Source organism: Pan troglodytes, chromosome 9 (assembly GCF_028858775.2).
Source record: "Pan troglodytes isolate AG18354 chromosome 9, NHGRI_mPanTro3-v2.0_pri, whole genome shotgun sequence".
Taxonomy (NCBI): Eukaryota; Metazoa; Chordata; class Mammalia; order Primates; family Hominidae; genus Pan; species Pan troglodytes.
In genome coordinates, this window is record NC_072407.2 from 68343874 (window position 1) to 68363399 (window position 19526).

General features: G+C 54.1%; 1 protein-coding gene across 4 annotated transcripts; it reads right to left on the reverse strand.

Moving 5' to 3' along the window:
• Positions 1–2972: 2972 nt before the first annotated feature.
• On the reverse strand, positions 2973–12845 carry CATSPER1 (cation channel sperm associated 1). 4 transcript variants are annotated; one of them, XR_010147568.1, is made up of 12 exons: positions 11412–12782; positions 9099–9311; positions 8015–8128; positions 7745–7892; positions 7343–7434; positions 7060–7203; positions 6813–6876; positions 6566–6638; positions 6389–6449; positions 5017–5131; positions 3281–3395; positions 2973–3137 (listed from the first exon to the last, which is right to left on the reverse strand). XR_010147568.1 is itself a non-coding variant. In XM_016921283.3 (12 exons), the coding sequence occupies exons 1-12, from the start codon at positions 12763–12765 to the stop codon at positions 3111–3113; spliced, it is 2481 nt and encodes an 826-aa protein (XP_016776772.2). In that variant the 5' UTR covers positions 12766–12845; the 3' UTR covers positions 2973–3110. The 4 variants fall into 4 exon arrangements, 1 of the variants encoding a protein (XP_016776772.2); XM_016921283.3 differs by having other exon boundaries at positions 5056–5131; positions 11412–12845; XR_010147569.1 differs by lacking the exon at positions 6813–6876 and having other exon boundaries at positions 5056–5131; positions 11412–12777.
• Positions 12846–19526: the final 6681 nt, after the last annotated feature.

Genomic DNA, 19526 nt, shown 5'->3' on the forward strand with positions numbered 1-19526 from the left:
AGATAAGAACAGGGCCGGCTGCCTGGGAGCACTCTGAGGAGGAGTCTGTGCTCTGCTCCCACTCAGCCCCAGGAGGAGCTCATGGGTGGCATGGGGGGCTTCAATCAGGCAGTGTCCTCACCCAGGACACTGAGCTCCCAGCCTATAAAGATTCCTCCACCTGCATGTGGCCCAACGATGGCAGAGTCCCTGCAGGCCAAGAGACCATGAAGGCTAGGACAGTGCCTCTCAGTCCACACTGTGGGCTCCACGCCACAAGGACGCCTCTTTTCCCTTGCCCTGGGCAAGACGCCTGAAAGGGGCTAGACTGGGAGCCGTAGAGGGACAGAGATTGTCTAGCGCCCACAGGAGGGGTGAGGGGACAGATTCAATGTAATGTCATTTAAAGAAAACAGCATTGCAGCTGGCCTCATGCCTGTAATCCCAGCACTTTGGTAGGCTGAGGTGGATGGATCACCTGAGGTCAGGGGTTCAAGACCAGCCTGGTGGCTGCGCGCGGTGGCTCACGCCTGTAATCCCAGCACTTTGGGAGGCCGAGGCGGGCAGATCACGAGGTCAGCAGATCGAGACCATCCTGGGTAACACGGTGAAACCCCGTCTCTACTAAAAATACAAAAAATTAGCTGGGTGTAGTGGCGGGTGCCTGTAGTCCCAGCTACTCAGGAGGCTGAGGCAGGAGAATGGTGTGAACCCGGGAGGCGGAGCTTGCAGTGAGCCGAGATGGCGCCACTGCACTCCAGCCTGGGCGACAGAGCCAGACTCCATCTCAAAAAAAAAAAAAAAAAAAAAACACCAGCCTGGCCAACATGGTGAAACCCCATCTCAACCAAGAATACAAAAATTATCTGGGTGTGGTGGCGGGTGCCTGTAATCTCAGCTACTCAGGAAGCTGAGGTAGGAGAATCGCTTGAATCCAGGAGGCAGAGGTTGCAGTGAGCCGAGATTGCGCCACTGCACTCCAGTCTGGGAGACAGAGCGAGACTCCATCTCAAAAAAATTAAAAATAAAAAAAAGAAAGAAAACAGCATTGCAACATTTGCACATCTGAATTTGTGGCTGCAATTCATACCCCCCCCCCATACATATACACACGCACACACCCAAAGCACAACACACCAGACATACACACACAGACACCCAGAGCACACACTCAGATGCTGGCAGATATCACATGCATACCCAGAGAAACACAGCCTAGCAACTCATGAGCACAGAAGCAACACACCCTAGAGAAACAACCTGGAGATGTACACACAAAACTCAAACACAACCCAAGGACCCACATGCCACACCCAGAGGTTCCTCAGATGAACAAGCACACACCCACACTTGGGATATGGGCCTTGGGGGCGCTAGGTATAGGCACCATCAGGCCCAGGCAGGCAGCACTGCAGTGGCTGCGGAGAGCATCCCACGGTCCTTCCTTTCTGACAAGGCCTCACACCCTGCTTGTGCCTGCCTGGTCCCCTGCCCGTGCCTGCCTGGTCCCCTGCCCAAGGCTGGGGCCTAATAAGCAGCAGCCCCAGCTCCCAGGCCCTGCTGTCGGCCTTTGGAGGCCAGATTGGGGTAGAGACGGGGAAATGGGAAGTAGACCCTGGGTCCCACCTGGGAGTGAGAAGCTGAGGGGTGGCATTTGACAGGAGCTGGGGACCCAGGAGACAACATCCAGCCCTGCTTCTGCTCAAGCTTGTCAGATGTGGCAGCTCAGACAGCCCAGGGTGTGTGCGGGGCCTGCTGCTTGGAAGGGCTCCCATGTGCCACCAAGCAGGGACTCCCAGCATGGGGCAGGCACAGGGTGGGTGGCAGGAAATGCCTGTTGAATGAATGTGTGAGGTGGTGGAGAGAAGCAAGGCCCAGAGACACCTGCCCGGTGACCTCTCCGCCCCTGGAATCTGTGCCCAAATCCCAGATGGCATTTCCTCCGCATAGTCTATTCCTGGGCCCTGGGCCCTGGGCCAGCCAGTGCCTTCTGCCAGACCAGGGAGGGGAGGTGCTTCTTCTGTCCTGGGACCCTGGAAGCTCCAGCACTGACTGGTCTGGTCCAGAGATGGGAGGGTTGGCAAAAAACTATTGCCCTTCAGCTCCCGCTCCTGACTCCCTCCGGCCTGAACTGCACCCTGGATTCGCCTCTACTAGAGGTGAGATGGCTGTTGTAGATAATGGAAAACCCTCCACTTAAGGAGAGACCCCTGGGGCCAGAGCGAGGCTTGAACTTGACTCAGTGCTAGGTCTCCAGCACCCAGCATAGGCCAGTGTCCCACTGTCACCCCCAGCCATGGGGACAGGGGCTCTGGACATCCAGCCTAGGCTCAGGCTATCAGTCGGGGAGGTCATCTAAGTCCTAGAGCAGGCAATGGGGTGCAGCCTTCAGCCTCATTCCCTGCTTCCCTCTCCCAGCAGCAGGGTCCTCCACACATCCCTGCCCGCCCCTTGCCCTGAGGCCAGAAGGACTTGAGCAGCCCCGACTCCACCTCCCCTCAGTGGGGCTCTAGAGTCTGACCCCAGAAAGGGCAGGATATGGCAATGACCTCCGACCTCTGGGTTCATGATATCCCCATCCAGTTGGTGCTCTTCTACTGGAGCTGAGGGTCCTGGTAGGATTGAGTTCCTGGGCTCTGAGTCCCCATTCCTAGAGCCTATTGGGCCCCCAGGCCCTGGTAACCCGGGGGTGTTCAGGCCTATTCTTTTTCTCCTGACTTGTGGGCCAGATGGGCCTTCCTCCCCAAAGCAGGGTTACTGCCTCCTCGGCCCTCCCGGCACCGCCGGCACCTGAGCTCAGCCCACGTTCTGCCTCATCCCTCCAGCTGCTGCTAATGCCCTGCTGGGCTGAGCTAGCATGTGGGCGCTGGTAGGGCTGGAGGGGATCCAAGAGCAGCTCCTTTCACATGCAACACGGGCACACACTCGTTCGTGTGTGCGCACCAATTCCCTTCCCTGCGCCTTGGCCTAGTCAGTGAGGACATGGAGCCTCCTGGGGTTTAAAAACTCTGTTGGGGCCCCTACTCTGCAGGGCCCGGACAATCATTCCAGCAGATCTGGGGACCCGTCCCAGTGCACCCAGGTGGGCAGACTGCCAGGGGCTGAAGTCTGTATCTGGTGTCCTCCTGGGGTCAATTCCTGAAGTCCTCTTCTCCAGCCTGCAGGGGTGAGTGGGGCACTGGTGGGTGAATGAGCCAGACTTTGCCTTCCCCGATCCCCATGGGAGTTACTTGGAGCCATTTCTGGCTACAAGCCCCTGGGGTTCCCCTCGCCGGCCCCTTCCCGCTCCTGCCTGGTTCACCTCAAATGTGGTGTCCACAATCTCATCGATGACGGCTGCCTGGGAGCGGAACTTCTGCTGCTCCTGCTCCACGCTTGCCACCAGCTGCAGGTAATGGAACAGGAGCTCCTGCTGCCTGCGGGTGGGTGGGGGGGTCGCAGAGACAGGGGCTGGGCTGACCTGCTGGCTGGGCCTACTGCACCCCAGAACCACCCAGAGGCTCTTCTTGCCTGCCTCCTCCCCACAAAATTTATATGACTGCAGACCTGCATTTCCAGGAGGTCTCCTTTTCCAGATATGAGAAAGAGCCCAAGTCTGCCTGTAGCGCAGAGGCTTCTGGCTTTAATTGTTTATCTTCCTAACCACCCATCCCTCCACCCACCCATTCGTCTGCCCCATTCCTCCCCATACGCCCACTCGACCATCCGCCCATCCATCCACCCACCTCCTTATCCAGTCACTCACCCATCCGGCCCTCCAGCCACTCACAACTCACCTCCCCCTCCACCCACCTGCTCTTCCCTGTAGCCACCCCCCACCCACCCATTGACACCTTCATCATGCTGTGTAGTCAGTCACCCACCTGTCCCTCCACCCACTCATCTGCCCACCACATTACCCATTGTCCCATTCACACCCTCCCCGCCATCTTGTCAACCCATTCATCAAAGAACACTGGAAACAATGAACACAGCAAGGTACTCCGAGGAGATGGAGATGAATGAGAGACAGCTTGCCCTCAGAGCCAGACAGCTGCTGACACTTTGAGGCATGAAATTGGGTTCTGAGGGGTCCAGAGGAGGGAAACCTCGCCTGATGCTGGCGACCTGGAAAGACTTCTGGAGGCAGCGTCAATGAGCTGAGTTTGAAAGATAAGTGAGAGGCCAGGCGCGGTGGCTCATGCCTGTAATCCCAACACTTTGGGAGGTCAAGGCAGGTGGATCATTTGAGGTCAGGAGTTCCAGACCAGCCTGGCCAACATGGTGAAACCCTGTCTCTACTAAAAAAATATACACACACACAAATAGCTGGGTGTGGTGACATGCACCTGTAATCCCAGCTACTCGGGAGGGTGAGGTGGGAGAATCGCTTGAACCCAGGAGGCGGAGGTTGCAGTGAGCCTAGATGGTGCCACTGCACTCCAGCCTGGGTGACAGAGTGAGACCCTGTCTCAAAAAAAAAAAAAAAGAAAAGAAAAAAGAAAAAAAGAGAAAGATACATGAGGGTTTACCAGGCTCGGGCAGGGCTCCTGGTGCTCCCAGGCCTGGCTCCCCAGAGATCCTTCTCATGGGGACAGCATGAGTCCCCAGATGTCCTGGCCCAGCTGGCCACTCAAGTAGACAGGAATGGAGGTTGAGCATCGGACCTCCAGGCCTTGATCTAAGCTGTTCCTCCAACCGCCTCATTATCCCTCCACTTGGCTGAAGTCTACTCATTCTCCATGGCCCAACACAGGTCTTTAGAGGTGGGGTCCTCATGGGCAGGGGCTGAATCTGTGTCCTCTTTGGGTCCCTGGAGCCCTCACAGGGCCCAGACTTGACAAAGGTTGGGGATGGTTCTGGGGTGAAGGAATGGGTGGCACCCCTGCTGCTGGGATTAGCCAGGTGGCACACACACCTCTGGATGTGCAGAAGCCACCCAGGGTCTCCTCGTTGCACCCACAGGCTCATCCACAAGCCTTAGCGCTCCATCCCCTTCTAGAGGGGCAGGCAATGTCCCTTTCCCTCCAGCCCTCCAGCCAGGCCCCCAGGCCTCACCCTCAGACCCCAGGCCTCGCTCCCTTCCTGTCTCCTCACTTCTCTGTCATGGTCCCAAACTTTTTCTCGATGAGCTGCTTCAGCATGGTGCCTTCACTCGCCACCTCTTTGGGCTCTGGATGTAGAGAAAGAAGGGTGAGGTCAAGGCCTGGATTTGGAGAGGAGGCAGAGGAACCCCATGTGTCAGGAAGATAAGGGCTAATGGAGTTTCTGGCCAGGCTGCTCCAGGAGGTTGCTTCTCCGGGCATGCAGCACGATGCAGTTCCCTTTGTTTGCCCGTCTAGCACCCACCCCACTTCTGGAAGAAGTGCCCCAATTGTCTTGAGGAACAAATCACTTCTACCCCCTTTCAGTCCATGTCCTTTGGCTGAGGTTAGCCCCACCTCCAGCTTCAGGGATACCCCCTTTCAGTCCATGTCCTCTGGCTGAAGTTAGCCCCACCCCACCCCACCCCACCCCCTCCCAGCTTCAAGGACAGGTAACTTAGGCCTGGCCAATTAGAACTTCTTTTTTTTCTTTTTTTTTTTGAGACGGAATCTCACTCTGCCGCCCAGGCTGGAGTGCAGTGGCACAACCTTGGCTCATTGCAACCTCTGCCTCCCGGGTTCAAGTGATTCTCCCGCCTCAACCTCCCGAGTAGCTGTGATTACTGGTGCCCACCACCATGCCCAGCTAATTTTTGTATTTTTAGTAGAGACAGGGTTTCACCATGTTGGCCAGACTGGTCTTGAACTGCTGACCTCAGGTGATCCGCCCGTCTCAGCCTCCCAAAGTGCTGGGATTACAGGCATAAGCCACCGTGCCCGGCCCCAAGTAGGTCTTTTAAGATTTGACAAGCACAGTCAGGTGTGGTGGCTCACACCTGCAATCTCAGCACTTTGGGAGGCTGAGGTGGGAGGATCATCTGAGGTCAGGAGTTCAAGTTTGAAACCAGCCTGGCCAACATGGTGAAACCCCATTTCTACTAAAAAATACAACAACAACAACAACAACAACAACATTAGGCGAGTGTGCTGGCGCATGCCTGCAGTCTCAGCTACTCAGGAGGCTGAGATGGAAGGATTGCTTGAGCCTGGGAAGCATAGGTTGCAGTGAGCAGAGATTGCAGCACCGCACTCCAGCCTGTGTGACAGAGCAAGACTCCATCTCAAAAAAAAAAAAAAAAAAAAAAAAAAAAGACTTGACAAGCAGTTTAACTGGCTTTGGGAGGATTGTTCTAGGGTCCTCTGGACTAAAGTCCTCCTGAGTCTCAAATTCTAAAACTCTAAAACTGAGTCTGGAATTCTGTGACTGTGGAAGGAGGTTAGGGGGATGGAGAGACTGGCCCCCACTGCGGACGGGCAGGTGGGGCCAGGGCGGGCCAGGCCCATACCTGCAGCTCTGAGCTCCGTCAGTGAGTCTTCCAGCAGCTTCTCTTGGATCCGGGCGGCCCTCTGGGAAGAAGAGGCCTCAGATCTGCCAGAGTCCCAGGCCTGCTCAACCCTGGAGGCCCCTGGCCTCACTCCTCCAGCTTCCTGATCTGGTCCACCTGTCCCACCCCACTCGGTACCTCCTGCTTCGCTTTCTCAAGGCCTTTGAACAGCGCCGTCTGGAAGCTATCCACCAGGACAGTAATCACCAGGCTGGGGAGAGGGACAGGGGTGTGCCCTCAGCGAGGAGGCCAGAGGAGAGGGGCACCCGGTACTTCTTGTGGGTTCAGCATGGCATGACCAGGGTGAGAGGGCTGGGGTAAGGGTCCCAGGGGAGAGGAGGAAGTGCGGGTGGTGCTGGGCAGCAGAGCAGGGGTGAGTCCTCACTTGAGGAAGATGAAGTACTGGATGATGATGTAAATTATGAGGATGGGAATGATGTACCAGGCGCCTAGGGGGAGCAGGCCAGAGGGCACAGTCAGGCTGTGCTCGCCACCCCCAACCACGACCTGCTCCCTTCCCACACCCCGACATGCAGGCATCAGAAGCCCCACTTTGCCGATGGGGTCACTGAGCCCTGGCCGGTCCACCCCACCAATCCCCGGCCCTCCCTGCAGCCTGGGGCCTGCCCTACCCTGGGCACGGCTGTCCATGTAGATGAGGGACCAGTCATCCAGCGTGAGCAAGGTGAAGAGGGTGAAGATGGTGGTGAAGATGTTCTGGAAGCGCTTGGGGTCAGATTTGCGGAACAGTGCCCGGAGGACCGCGGAGAAGAGGACTGGCTGTTCAGGGTCAAACTCAGCTCTCCAGTGCTATCCCCACCCCAGCGCCCCTCGTCCTGCCCCATCCCTGCTCCCCGCACCCCTTTCACCGCAGCCCCTCAGGCCCCCACCCCAGCCCCTGCAGCACCAGGATACAGAGGCAGGTAAACATGAGGATGAGGATGGCTGCGATGGACGGCAAGGACTGGCCCAGGGTCCCTGTCACTTCCTGGACGCTGGTCAGGAAGCTGTGGGCAGAAGGAGCGGGGACTGAGTCATCGGTGAGGGGCGGGGGTGTGTGTCTCTGCCCAGCAGCCACAGCTGGCGCTGAAGGCAGGAGGCTCCTGACTTGTTGGTGACTTGGGTGAGTCCTGGCCCCTCTCTGGAAAAATGAAGGGGCTGATTCCAGTGCATGACAGAAGGCAGAAGCAGGCTGGGGTCAGCAGCCTCCTGCGCCCCCATCCCTTGAGCAGGTCACAGTGGATTTCTTGGGGGCCCCGGTCTGTGTCCCCTCTTCCTTTGGAGTCCCCACCCCAGGTGGGAGCCGTGGCCACTGACCTGAGCCTCCGCAGGACCCGGATTGCCCTCAGGGCCCGCAGGCTCTTGAAGACCTTGAGGATCCGGAAGAGGCTTTGGTGGTAGATGGCGAAGGAGTGGGTCTGCATCAGCAAGAAGTCCAGCACGGCCATGGCCATAATGAAGAAGTCTGAGGGCACGGGGTGCCTGAGTCTGGCGGGCTCCCAACGCCAGCGCCCCCTTCCCCATCCTTCTCTCGTCCCGAGCCTCCCCCAGACTAAACACACGCAGCCTGGCCCCGGCCGCACCCACCCAAATTGTTCCAGAAGTCAAAGAAGTACGAGAGGCCCAGAGCAATGATCTTGAGCAGGGCTTCCACCACGTAGATGCAGAAGAATATGCAGTCCAAGGCCATGAAGTACCACTCTGCAGGAACACAGGGGTGCACTCAAGAGCTGTCCCCAGCACCCAGTGCCCTCTCTCTCCTCAGCATTAGCCTCACACAAGCCCAGATTCCCAGGCTTTCCCCGGCTCTGCGTAAGCAGCTGCGCGACTTCACTACTGCTGTGTCTCAGTTTTCTTGTCTTTAAAATGGGGATAATTGTGTCCAGGAGCAGTGGCTCACACCTGTAATCCCAGCACATTGGGAGGTTGAGGCGGGCGCATCACTGGAGGCCAGGAGTTCGAGACCAGCCTGGCCAACATGGTGAAACCCTGTTTCTACCAAAAATACAAAAATTAGCTGGGCATGGTGGTGGGCACCTGTAGTCCCAGCTACTTGGGAGGCTGAGGCAGGAGAATCACTTGAACCCAGGAGGCGGAGGTTGCAGTGAGATCGCGCCACTGCACTCCAGCCTGGGTGACAGAGCCAGACTCCGTCTAAAATAAAATAAAATAAAATGGGGATAATTGAAGTCCACTTGATAGAGTTGTGAGCGTTAAATGCATGAACACAAGCGAAGTGCTTAGAATGGAGCCTGAGACAGCGAGCCGGGCAGCTCCTGTCCTTCACCCTGCTCCACGGCGTTGGAGGGCCCAGCCTTCCCCGACCTTCCACCCTCGCCCCTCCAGGGCCTTCTCGGGCTCCCGGCCCTTCCGCGAAGCTCGGGCTCCAGGCGCCCGCCCGCCCTCAGCCGCACATTTGGAGCAGATGCGCTCCCTAGTGGCTGCGGCGCGAACAGCACCGCCTCCCGCCTAGCGGGTCCTTCTGTCTCGGGCCGGCCTCAGCGGGGTCTTTCTGAGACGCTCTCTAATACTGGGTAAGGCCATCTACTTCCCAGGGGTGAGGATCAAGTGAGCTGAGTCCTATAAACCGCCCGGCACTGGATCAGGCCCACGGAGGTCCTGGAAGAGCATCGGTGGCTTCTCCATGGGAACAGGACTCCCTGGCTCTTACCGCCCCGGATCTCGACTTCAGCGAAGGTCTGGGCCACCAGCATGACGGTGTTGAGGCAGACGACGAAGAAGATGAAAGTTTCAAAGGCCAAGGATTGGGTCAGGTTCCGGATCATTTCCCGGAAGCCCTGAATGAGGAAGGTTAGCTTTTCCCACAGCCACTGGAAGAGATTGGTAGAGTGTCCCTTCTTGCGGGTCCGCTGGAGCCGGCCGGCTGAAAGGAACAGGGCCAGAAAGTCAAGTGTGTGCAAGAGGGGACACGAGGTCCCAGGCACCCCCCAGCCTGGCTCAGCGTCCATGGTCACTCCTGCCTGCTTGCTGGCCCTCTGCCTCCCGGGTTCAAGCAACTCTCGTGCCTCAGCCTCCCAAGTAGCTGGGACTGCAGGTGCCTGCCACCACGCCCGGCTAATTTTTGTATTTTTGGTAGAAACAAGGTTTCAACATGTTGGCCAGGCTGGTCTCGAACTCCTGGCCTCCAGGGCTTCCACCACGTAGATGCAGAAGAATATGGAGTCCAAGGCCATGAAGTACCACTCTGCAGGGACACAGGGGTGCGCTCAGGGCTGTCCCCAGCACCCAGTGCCCTCTCTCTCCTCAGCATGAGCCTCACACAAGCCCGGATTCCCAGGCTCTCTCCAGCTCTGCGTAAGCAGCTGCGCGACTTCACTACTGCTCTATGTCTCAGTTTTGTTGTCTTTAAAATGGGCATAATTGTGGCTGGAAGCAATGGCTCACACCTGTAATCCCAGCACTTTGGGAGGTTGAGGCAGGCGGATCACTGGAGGCCAGGAGTTCGAGACCAGCCTGGCCAGCAAATCCCCAACAGGCTGGTCCTGTGCCTTCTGTGGCAGGGGCCAGCCTGTTGGGGATTTGCAGTTGGCTTCTGGGGATCCTGAGGGCTCCCACTCCTATGCCTCCATGCCTTTCTTTGCTCACGTGGCAACTTACATATGGAAAACCCACCCTCCTCATCATCCCATCCTCTTGGTAAACTTATCCTCTCCCTTTCAGGTCCTGATGAAATGTTCCCTCCTCTGGGCTGCCTTTCCTGTCCCCATTTAATAACACACTTGCCCCTCTCTGCTTGTTCCTGAGACTGTTGTCATATTTTGTTTGTTGTTGTTGTTGTTTTCTGAGATGGAGTCTCGCTCTGTTGCCCAGGCTGGAGTGCAGTATCGTGATCTCGGCTCACTACAACCTCCGCCTCCCAGCTTCAAGAGATTCTCCTGCCTCACCCTCCTGTGTAGCCAGGATTACAGGCACGCACCACCACACCCGGCTAATTTTTGTATTTTTTTGGTAGAGACAGGGTTTTGCCATATTGGCCGGGCTGGTCTCCAACTCCTGACCTCAAGCAATCTACCCACCTTGGACTCCCAAAATGTTAGGATTACCGATGTGAGCCATCGCACCCAGCCTATTTGTTTGTTTTTTGTTTTTTTTTTTTCTACAGAGTCTTGCACTGTCACCCCGGCTGGAGTGCAGTGGCACGATCTCGGCTCACTGCAACCTCAGCCTCCTGGGTTCAAGCGATTCTCCTGCCTCAGCCTCCCAAGTAGCTGGGATTACAGGGTTGCACCACCACGCCCAGCTAATTTTTGTATTTTTTTGGTAAAGATGGGATCTCACCATGTTGGCCAGGCTGGTCTTGAACTCCTGACCTCAAGCGATCCACCCACCTCGGCCTCCCAAAGTGCTGAGATTACAGGCGTGAGTCACCGCGCCTGGCCTGTTGTCATGTTTATTGAACTACTAGGAAGAAAGTTTGGTGGCGTATGAGCTAAAGGCCATGGTCCCTCCTTGCCCTCCAATAAGGCCCTCATTCAGGCATTAGTTCCTAATCTCTGTTCTCAAGCAGCTCACAGGTGAGTGGGAGAAATCTGGACAGATAGGATCCACCGTGGTAAATGTTCTGAGGGCAGGCCCCGAGCACAGGATGATCTGTGGTCAGCTAAGTGACCACCCCTAGTCTTGGGCCCCTCGAGGGCAGCGACTGTGTTGAATTTTTCCCCATGCTGCCATGGCCCAGGCAGGCCACACACCCACATTGGATGAGTATCAATGTTTGACTGGTGGACATATGAATAAATAAGGCAGTGACTGAATGAACAAACACCTCATGGCCTAAAGAGGTGCATAATTCAAGGAATAAAAGATGGGACCATGAACAGTCAGGAGAGTGAATAGCCAGTGGGGGACCTGTGCAGGAGGGTAGGGCCTTACGATCTGCGGAAGGACAGTGCGGGGCCGAGATCAGGTCTGGATCCTGCGCCAGGCAGCAGGAGTTGGCCTGGGGGGCCCAGCAAAGACTCACTTTTGCGTTTCTGAAATTGCCCTTCTTCTTTGCCCCAGTCTTCTGAATGTTTGGTGGAGATATCCTGGGTATGGACTTTTTTGGACATGTGGGTGACACGTGAGCGGATTGTGCTGGAGGACCGAGTCATGCTGTGAGCCGAGCCCCGTGGGTGTGCTACGTGATAGGGGAAGACTCCTGTACGAGAAGCAGCAGGGCCGGGGGCATCGTGAATCAGGCTCCGGGACATGTGTGGGATAGAGAGTTGGGAAGTGCTCTGGACGTAGTCGCCGTGGAGGTAACTGGACTGATAGGCGCCGTGGTGGTCTCGGTGCTGATGGTAGTCTCGGTGCCGGTGGGTCCGGTGGTAGTGGTGCTGTGTGTGGTGGGGATGCTCGCCATGGTGGTACTCACTGGGGTGGTGATCACCTTGGTGGTACTCGCTGTGATAGTCAGATATCCCACGCTGGTAGGACCCCACAGAGGAATGAGGGGAAATGGTCTCTCCGTGATGAGGAGACTTTCCATGCTGGTGGGCTTCATGATGACGGGACCTGCCATGGTGGTGGACTTGGTGATGGTGGGGCCAGCCACGGTGGGGGACTTGGTGATGCTGGGACTCATCGTGTTGGAGCCCGCTAAGGTGGGAAGCCTCGCTGTGGTGGAAGGACTCACTGTAGGGATTGGGTCCATGGGGGAGGTAGGACCCACCATGGTGGGAAGCCTCACCGTGGTGGGGCACGCCAGAGGAATAGTGGGATAAATTCTCACCGAGATATTGGGGTCTGCCATGGTGAGACCCCCTATGGTAATGGGAGTCACTCTGCTGATGGAACCCACTGTATTGGGACCCATCATGATGCCTCCTGCCATCACGTTGGAGCTCATCATGGTAGTCCTCACCGTAGGAACGGTGGGAGGGGACGGCGCCTTGAGAGGGAGCCAGACCAAAGCCTGTGGGGCCATGGGCTCTGCCGTGATTCCGTGCCTCGCTGTGGTGGTGAGATTGGTGGACATGGGAGGACAAGGCTTGGTCGTGGAAGTCTTGGAACTCCGGAGGGTGGTGAGATTCACCACGTTGGTGGGGCACGCCGTGATGGTGCAACTCGTAATGTTGGAGAGCTCTGCTGTGGCCTGGCCTGTGGTGTGGGGGTGATGAGTGAGAGCGAAAGAACCTGTCTGCGTTATTGGTGTCTGCCTCATTCTGAGCCTTTTCAGGCACTGAGTTTTGATCCATGACTGTGCTGGGAACTCTGGAGCCAAAAGAGCTCAAGACCTGGGCCCAACAGGCCCCACCTGGATTTCCCTTCTTTCCTGAGCCAAGCTCAGTGCAGACTGTGGCACTGGGCTTCCAGAAAGGCCTGACTATTCTCATGGAACTCTCCCCTCTATGATGTCACCAGCAGGCCAGGGCCTCATTCCCAAATGCCTCTTCCTGGGCTATAGTTCGGAATCAAGAATTATTGTGTCAAACTCCTTCATTGTAAATGAGGAAACCGAGGTCAAGAAAAGGGAAGGACTAGACCAAGGTGACCTCACAGGTCACTGTCAAAGCTGGACAAAGAAGTCCATGGGGGCGCCATGGCTTCATCAGCTACTTTAGCCCTGTTGTTGGAAAGAAAATGGTCCAAGTGGTCCAGTCTTCAGTCCCATCTAGAGATTAGCTGGCTCTGGGGTGAAGACTGCCTGACTCCCTCATAAGTAGGTGTGTGACCTTGGGCTTGTTGCTGAACTTTCCCGTGCCTCAGTTTCTTCCTCTGTAAAATGGGAATAATAATACCTAGCCCACAGGATCAAAAAAGTTAAGATATGTAAGCCTTATATTAACAGCATAATACATGGTTTTTGTTGTTATTGTTGTTGTTGTTTGTTTCTTTGTTTGTTTTTGAGATGGAGTCTCGCTCTGTCGCCCAGGCTGGAGTGCAGTGGCACGATCTTGACTCACTGCAACCTCCACCTCCCAGCTTCATGCCATTTTCCTGCCTCAGCCTCCCAAGTAGCTGGGACTACAGGCGCCCACCACCACGCCCGGCTAACTTTTTCTATTTTTAGTAGAGACGGGGTTTCACCATGTTAGCCAGAATGGTCTTGATCTCCTGACCTCGTGATCCGCCTGCCTTGCCCTTCCAAAGTGTTGGGATTACAGGTGTGAGCCACTGCGCCCAGCCCATGTTTTTTTTGTTTTTGTTTTTGTTTTTTGAGACAGTCTCACTGTCACCCAGGCTGGAGTGTAGCGGCATGATCTCCACTCATGGCAATCTCTGCCTCCCGGGTTCAAGTGAGCCTCCTGCCTTAGCCCCCTGAGTAGCTGGGATTACAGCCACCCACCACCATACCCCACCCCGGCTAATTTTTTTTTTTTTGAGACAGAGTCTTACTCTGTCACTAGGCTGGAGTGCCGGGGTGCAATCTTGGCTCACTGCAATTTCTGCCTCCTGGGTTCAGGCAATTCTCCTGCCTCAGCTTTCCTAGTAGCTGGGACTACAGGTGCACACCACACCCAGCTAATTTTTGTATTTTTAGTAGAGACGGGGTTTCACCGTGTTGACGAGGCTGCTCTCGAACTCCTGACCTCAAATGATCCACCCACCTCGCACTCCCTAAGTGCTGGGATTTCAGGTGTGAGCCACCATGCCTGGCCAATACATGTTAATTGGCATTATTATTCTCTTCTTGATCTTGGAACCCCCCTTTAGGGTTATTACCAAAATTAAACTATCAGCCATCATTTATTGAGGATTGCTTCATACACATTTTGTTTTCTTTCTTTCTTTTTTTTTTTTTTTGAGACACAGTCTTGCTCTGTCGCCTAGGGTGGAGTGCAGTGGCATGGTCTCAGCTCACAGCAATCTCCACCTCCTGAATTCAAGCAATTCTCCTGCCTCAGTCTCCCAAGTAGCTGAAAGTACAGGCGTGCACCACTACGCCCAGCTAACTTCTTTTGTATTTTTAGTAGAGATGGGGTTTCACCCTGTTGGTCAGGCTGGTCTCGAACTCCTGATCTCAAACGATCTGCCCGCCTCGACAACCCAAAGTGCTGGGATTACAGGCATGCGCCACCGTGCCCGGCCCATACACATTAAATTTAATCCTCACAATAGCCCCACATGGTAGATATTGTTTATCCCCATTTGACAGACAAAGGTGCTATGGCTCAGAGAATATAAATGAGTTGCTTGATGAATGAAAACTTACCGTCAGTGCTATCTCACTCCAAGTCTGTATCTGTAACCTTCATGCTGTCCTGTCTTCCTCCTGGAATCCACTGCAGAGCTTGCCCTGTATGCTGAATTCATATGTGCACAGCGCAGCTCTTCTGGAAGCTTATGGGTCTCAGCTTCTTGAGTGCTTGGTCAGAGCCATGTCCATAGTGGCTGCTGGGTTCCCAGTGATGAAAGAGACACGGCTCCTGTTTTAAGGAGCTCACTATCTGTTGCCAGCAGCAGACAAAGAAACAATTTGTGTGGGCTGGGCATGGTGGCTCACACCTGTAATCCCAGCACTTTGGGAGGCCAAGGCGGGTGGATCACCTGAGCTCAGGAGTTTGAGACCAGCCTGGGCAACATGGTGAAACCCTGTCTCTACTAAAATACAAAAAATTAGCTGGATGTGGTGGTGTGCGCCTGTAGTCCCAGCTGCTTGGGAACTTGGGAGGCTGAGGCATGAGAATTGCTTGAGCCCAGGAGGCGGAGATTGCAGTGAGCTGAGATCACACCATTCCAACAAGAGCGAAACTCCACCTCAAAAAAAAAAAAAAGAAAGAAAGAAAAAGAGAAGACTCTACCCTGAGAGAGAACAACAACCTCACATGTTGATGACATGATCTCTGATACTGAACAGGTTTTCATTTTTGTTTTCTTGATGATAAACTGAAAAACAACTTGCTTTTTTTTTTTTTTTTTTTTTGAGACAGAGTCTCCCTCTGTCGCCCAGGCTGGAGTGCAGTGGCGCGATCTTGGCTCACTGCAATGCCGCCTCCTGGGTTCACGCCATTCTCCTGCCTCGGCCTCCCGAGTAGCTGGGACTACAGAAGCCCGCCACCACGCCCGGCTAATTTTTTGTATATTTAGTAGAGATGGGGTTTCACCATGTTAGCCAGGATGGTCTTGATCTCCTGACCTCATGATCCGCCCGCCTCAGCCTCCCAAAGTGCTGGGATTACAGGCGTGAGCCACCACACCCGGCCATAACATGATCTTTATCCTGGCTGATGAGTCAACTTATTTCACCAATAAAATGGTGACTGCTTACCATGCCATAGCACTAGTAAGATCTGTAAATGGTCAGCATGATCATCGAGAAAATGTTTCAGCTTTTCCAAACAAACAAAAAGCCAAGATAGATTTAATGTCATTTCATATCAGGAATCATCAAAAGTCTGTCTTGGAAGAACTACCTTGGCATTTATACTGATGGTTCAACTCAGTGGTTAGCTCCATAAGAATTTTTACTGTTCTTGGATTGGAAAGAAACAAAACCACAAACAAAAACCTGATGTTGTCACAACACACTGCTTTCTTCACAGAGAGGCACTGGTGTCAGAAACTCTTGGAGATGAAAAGTAATAATGGAGCAAAACGTTTGCCTTTATTCAACAAAGACTCGCTCACTTGAAAATGTTTTAAAAACTGGCCAGGCAGGCTGGGCTCAGTGGCTCATGCCTGTAATCCCAGCACTTTGGGAGGCCGAGGCGGGTGGATCAGGAGGTCAGGAGATCAAGACCATCCTGGCTAACACGGTGAAACCCCATCTCTACTAAAAATGCAAAAAATTAGCCGGGCGTGGTGGCGGGCACCTGTAGTCCCAGTTACTTGGGAGGCTGAGGCAGGAGAATGGCGTGAACCCGGGAGGCGGAGCTTGCAGTGAGCCGAGATGGCGCCACTGCACTCCAGCCTGGGTGACAGAGCGAGACTCCGTCTCAAAAAAATATATAAAATAAAATTTAAAAAATGTGGCCAGGCAGGCTGGGCGTGGTGGCTCACGACTGTAATCCCAGAACTTTGGGAGGCTGAGGCAGGAGGATCACCTGAGGTCAGGAGTTCGAGACAAGTCTGGCCAACATGGTGAAACCCTGTCTCTACTAAAAATACAAAAATTAGCTGGGTGTGGTGGCGGGTGCCTCTAATCTCAGCTACTTGGGAGGCCAAGGTGGGAGAATCGCTCGATCCTGGGAGGCGGAGGTTGCAGTGAGCCGACATGGTGCCACTGCACTCCAGCCTGGGCAACAGTGCTGGGATTACAGGCGTGAGCCACCAAGACTGGCAATATATTTGTTTTTAATTTTAAAAACTAAAAGAAAAGCCGGCATGGTGGCTCATGCCTATAATCCTAGAACTTTGGGAGGCCGAGGCAGGTGAATCGCTTGAAGCTAGTAATCTGAGACCAGCCTGGCCAACATAGCAAAACCCTAGCTCTACTAAAAATACAAAAACAAAAACAAAATGCAGCTGGGCATGGTGGTGGGAGCCTGTAGTCCCAGCTATTGAGGAGGCTGAGACCTGAGAACTGCTTGATCCCAGAAGGTGGAGGTTATAGTAAGCCAAGATCGTGCCACCGCACTCCAGCCTGGGTGACAGAGCAAGACTCTGTCTCGGAAAAAAAAAAAAAAAACTTAGAAAAACTGAAATGAATTAAAAGCACTGTATAAAAACATAGACAAGGCATTCTTTTTTTTTTTCCTTTTTGAGATAGAGTTTCACTTTTGTTGCCCAGGCTGGAATGCAATGATGCGATCTTGGCTCACTGCAACCTCTGCCTCCCAGGTTCAAGTTCTCCTGCCTCAGCCTCCCGAGTAGCTGGGATTATAGGCATGAGCTACTGCGCCTGGCCTGAGCACAGCCATTTTCTTTTCTTTTCTTTCTTTTTTTTTTTTTTTTTTTTTTTGAGACAGAGTTTCGTTCTGTCGCCCAGGCTAGAGTGCAGTGACACGATCTCGGCTCACCGCAACCTCCACCTCCCAGGTTCAAGGGATTCTCCTGCCTCAGCCTCCCGAGTAGCTGGGACTACAGGTGCCCGCCACCAGGCCTAGCTAATTTTTTTGTATTTTTTTGGTAGAGACGGGATTTCACCGTGTTAGCCAAGATGGTCTCCATCTCCTGACCTCAAGTGATCCGTCTGCCTCGGCCTCCCAAAGTGCTGGGATTACAGGTGTGAGCCACTGCGCCGGGCCAATTGAGCACAGCCATTTTCTAGCACACGCAGACATCTGGTGGTGGAGCACTCTGTATGGGACCATTGAGAAAGCATGGGTCTGGCCAGGTAAAGAGGCTGACACAATCTACAGCATGAGTCATCCCATCTCATCACCGAGGGCTGCTGCACCGATGGCTCTCTGATGGGCACTTCATATGGGAATCTTCCCACCCTGTGACTATTTTGAGAAGCTGGCCACAGTCCTGTCTCCTAGGCCATCGGATTGCCAGTTGTGCTCTTTCCAAGTCTCTGCAGCTGGCCAGCCTATCAGATGCTGCTCACCAGTCCATGTAAATCTGTACCTTAGGCCACCTTTCCTCCACAGAAAGCATCCACAGATGTATTGCCCCAAAGTTCCACCCACTGGGAGAATTTTCCTTCACCACTGTCTGTAACCTCAAACTCCTGGGCTCAAGCAATTCTCCCTCCCCCTTTAGCCTCCCAAGTAGCTGGTACTACAGGTATGCACCATCACACCTGGCTAATTTTTAAACCTTGTTTTTGTAAAGACTGGGTCTCACTATGTTGACCAGGCTGGTGTGAAACTCCTGAGCTCAAGCGATCCTCTTATCTCAGCCTCCTAGGATGCTGGGATTACAGGCATAAATCACCATGCTTGGCGCTCTTGTCTTGTCTGTCTGTCCCTCCCTTCCTTCCTTCCTTCCCTCCTTTTCTTTTTGCTTTTTTTTTTGACGGAGTTTTGCTCTTGTTACCCAGGCTGGAGTACAATGATGCAGTCTCGGCTTGCTGCAACCTCCACCTCCCGGGTTCAAGCAATTCTCCTGCCTCAGCCTCCCAAGTAGCTGGGATTACAGGTGCCCACCACCACGACCTGCTAATTCTTGTATTTGTAGTAGAGTCGGGGTTTCGCCATGTTGGCTGGGCTGGTCTTGAACTCCTGACCTCAGGTGATCCACCTGCCTTGTGCTCCCAAAGTGCTGAGATTACAGGCGTGAACCACCAAGCCCAGCCTCTTTTCTTTTTTTAAAAAAACTGAGTTTCGGCCGGGCGCGGTAGCTCACGCCTGTAATCCCAGCACTTTGGGAGGCCAAGGTGGGTGGATCACGAGGTCAGGAGATCGAGACCATCCTGGCTAACACGGTGAAACCCCGTCTCTACTAAAAATACAAAAAAATTAGCTGGGCGTGATGGCAGGCGCCTGTAGTCCCAGCTACGCGGGAGGCTGAGGCAGGATAATGGCGTGAACCCGGGAGGCGGAGCTTGCAGTGAGCCAAGATTGCGCCACTGCACTCCCACCTGGGAGACAGAGCGAGACTCCGTCTCAAAAAAAAAAAACAAAAACAAAAACTGAGTTTCACTGTGTTGCCCAGGCTAGAGTGCAGTGGCGCAATCTTGGCTCGCTGCAACCTCTGCCTCCCAGGTTCAAGCAATTCTCCTGCCTCAGCCTCCCAAGTAGCTAGGATTACAGGCACCTGCCCTGACGCCCAGCAAATCTGACGCCCAGCAAATCTTTGTATTTTTAGTAGAGACAGGATTTCACCATGTTGGCCAGGCTGGTCTCGAACTCCTGACCTCAAGTAATCTGCCTGCCTTGGCCTCCCAAAGTGCTGGGATTACAGGCATGAGCCACCGTGCCTGGCCCCTCCAGTGTTTTCTTAAATCCAGGCTAGAGGTCAGCAAACTCCTTCCATGAAGTGGTAAATGTCTTAGGCTTTGGATGCCATATGATCTTATTGCAGTTACCCAACTCTGCCAGTGTAGAGGATAAACAGCATTAGACAAGAAGTAAATGCATGAATGTGGCTGTGTTCCAATAAAACTTTATTTACAAAAACAGGTGGTAAGCCAGATTTGCTTGTAGTTTGCTCATCCCTGGTCTAGACAGTCAACAAATCAATAAAACCTCTGATGTATAATGTTTGTTGATTTGTAGTGTAAATACTCTCACGATGGCTGATTTCAGGCTATCAATGTAACACCACC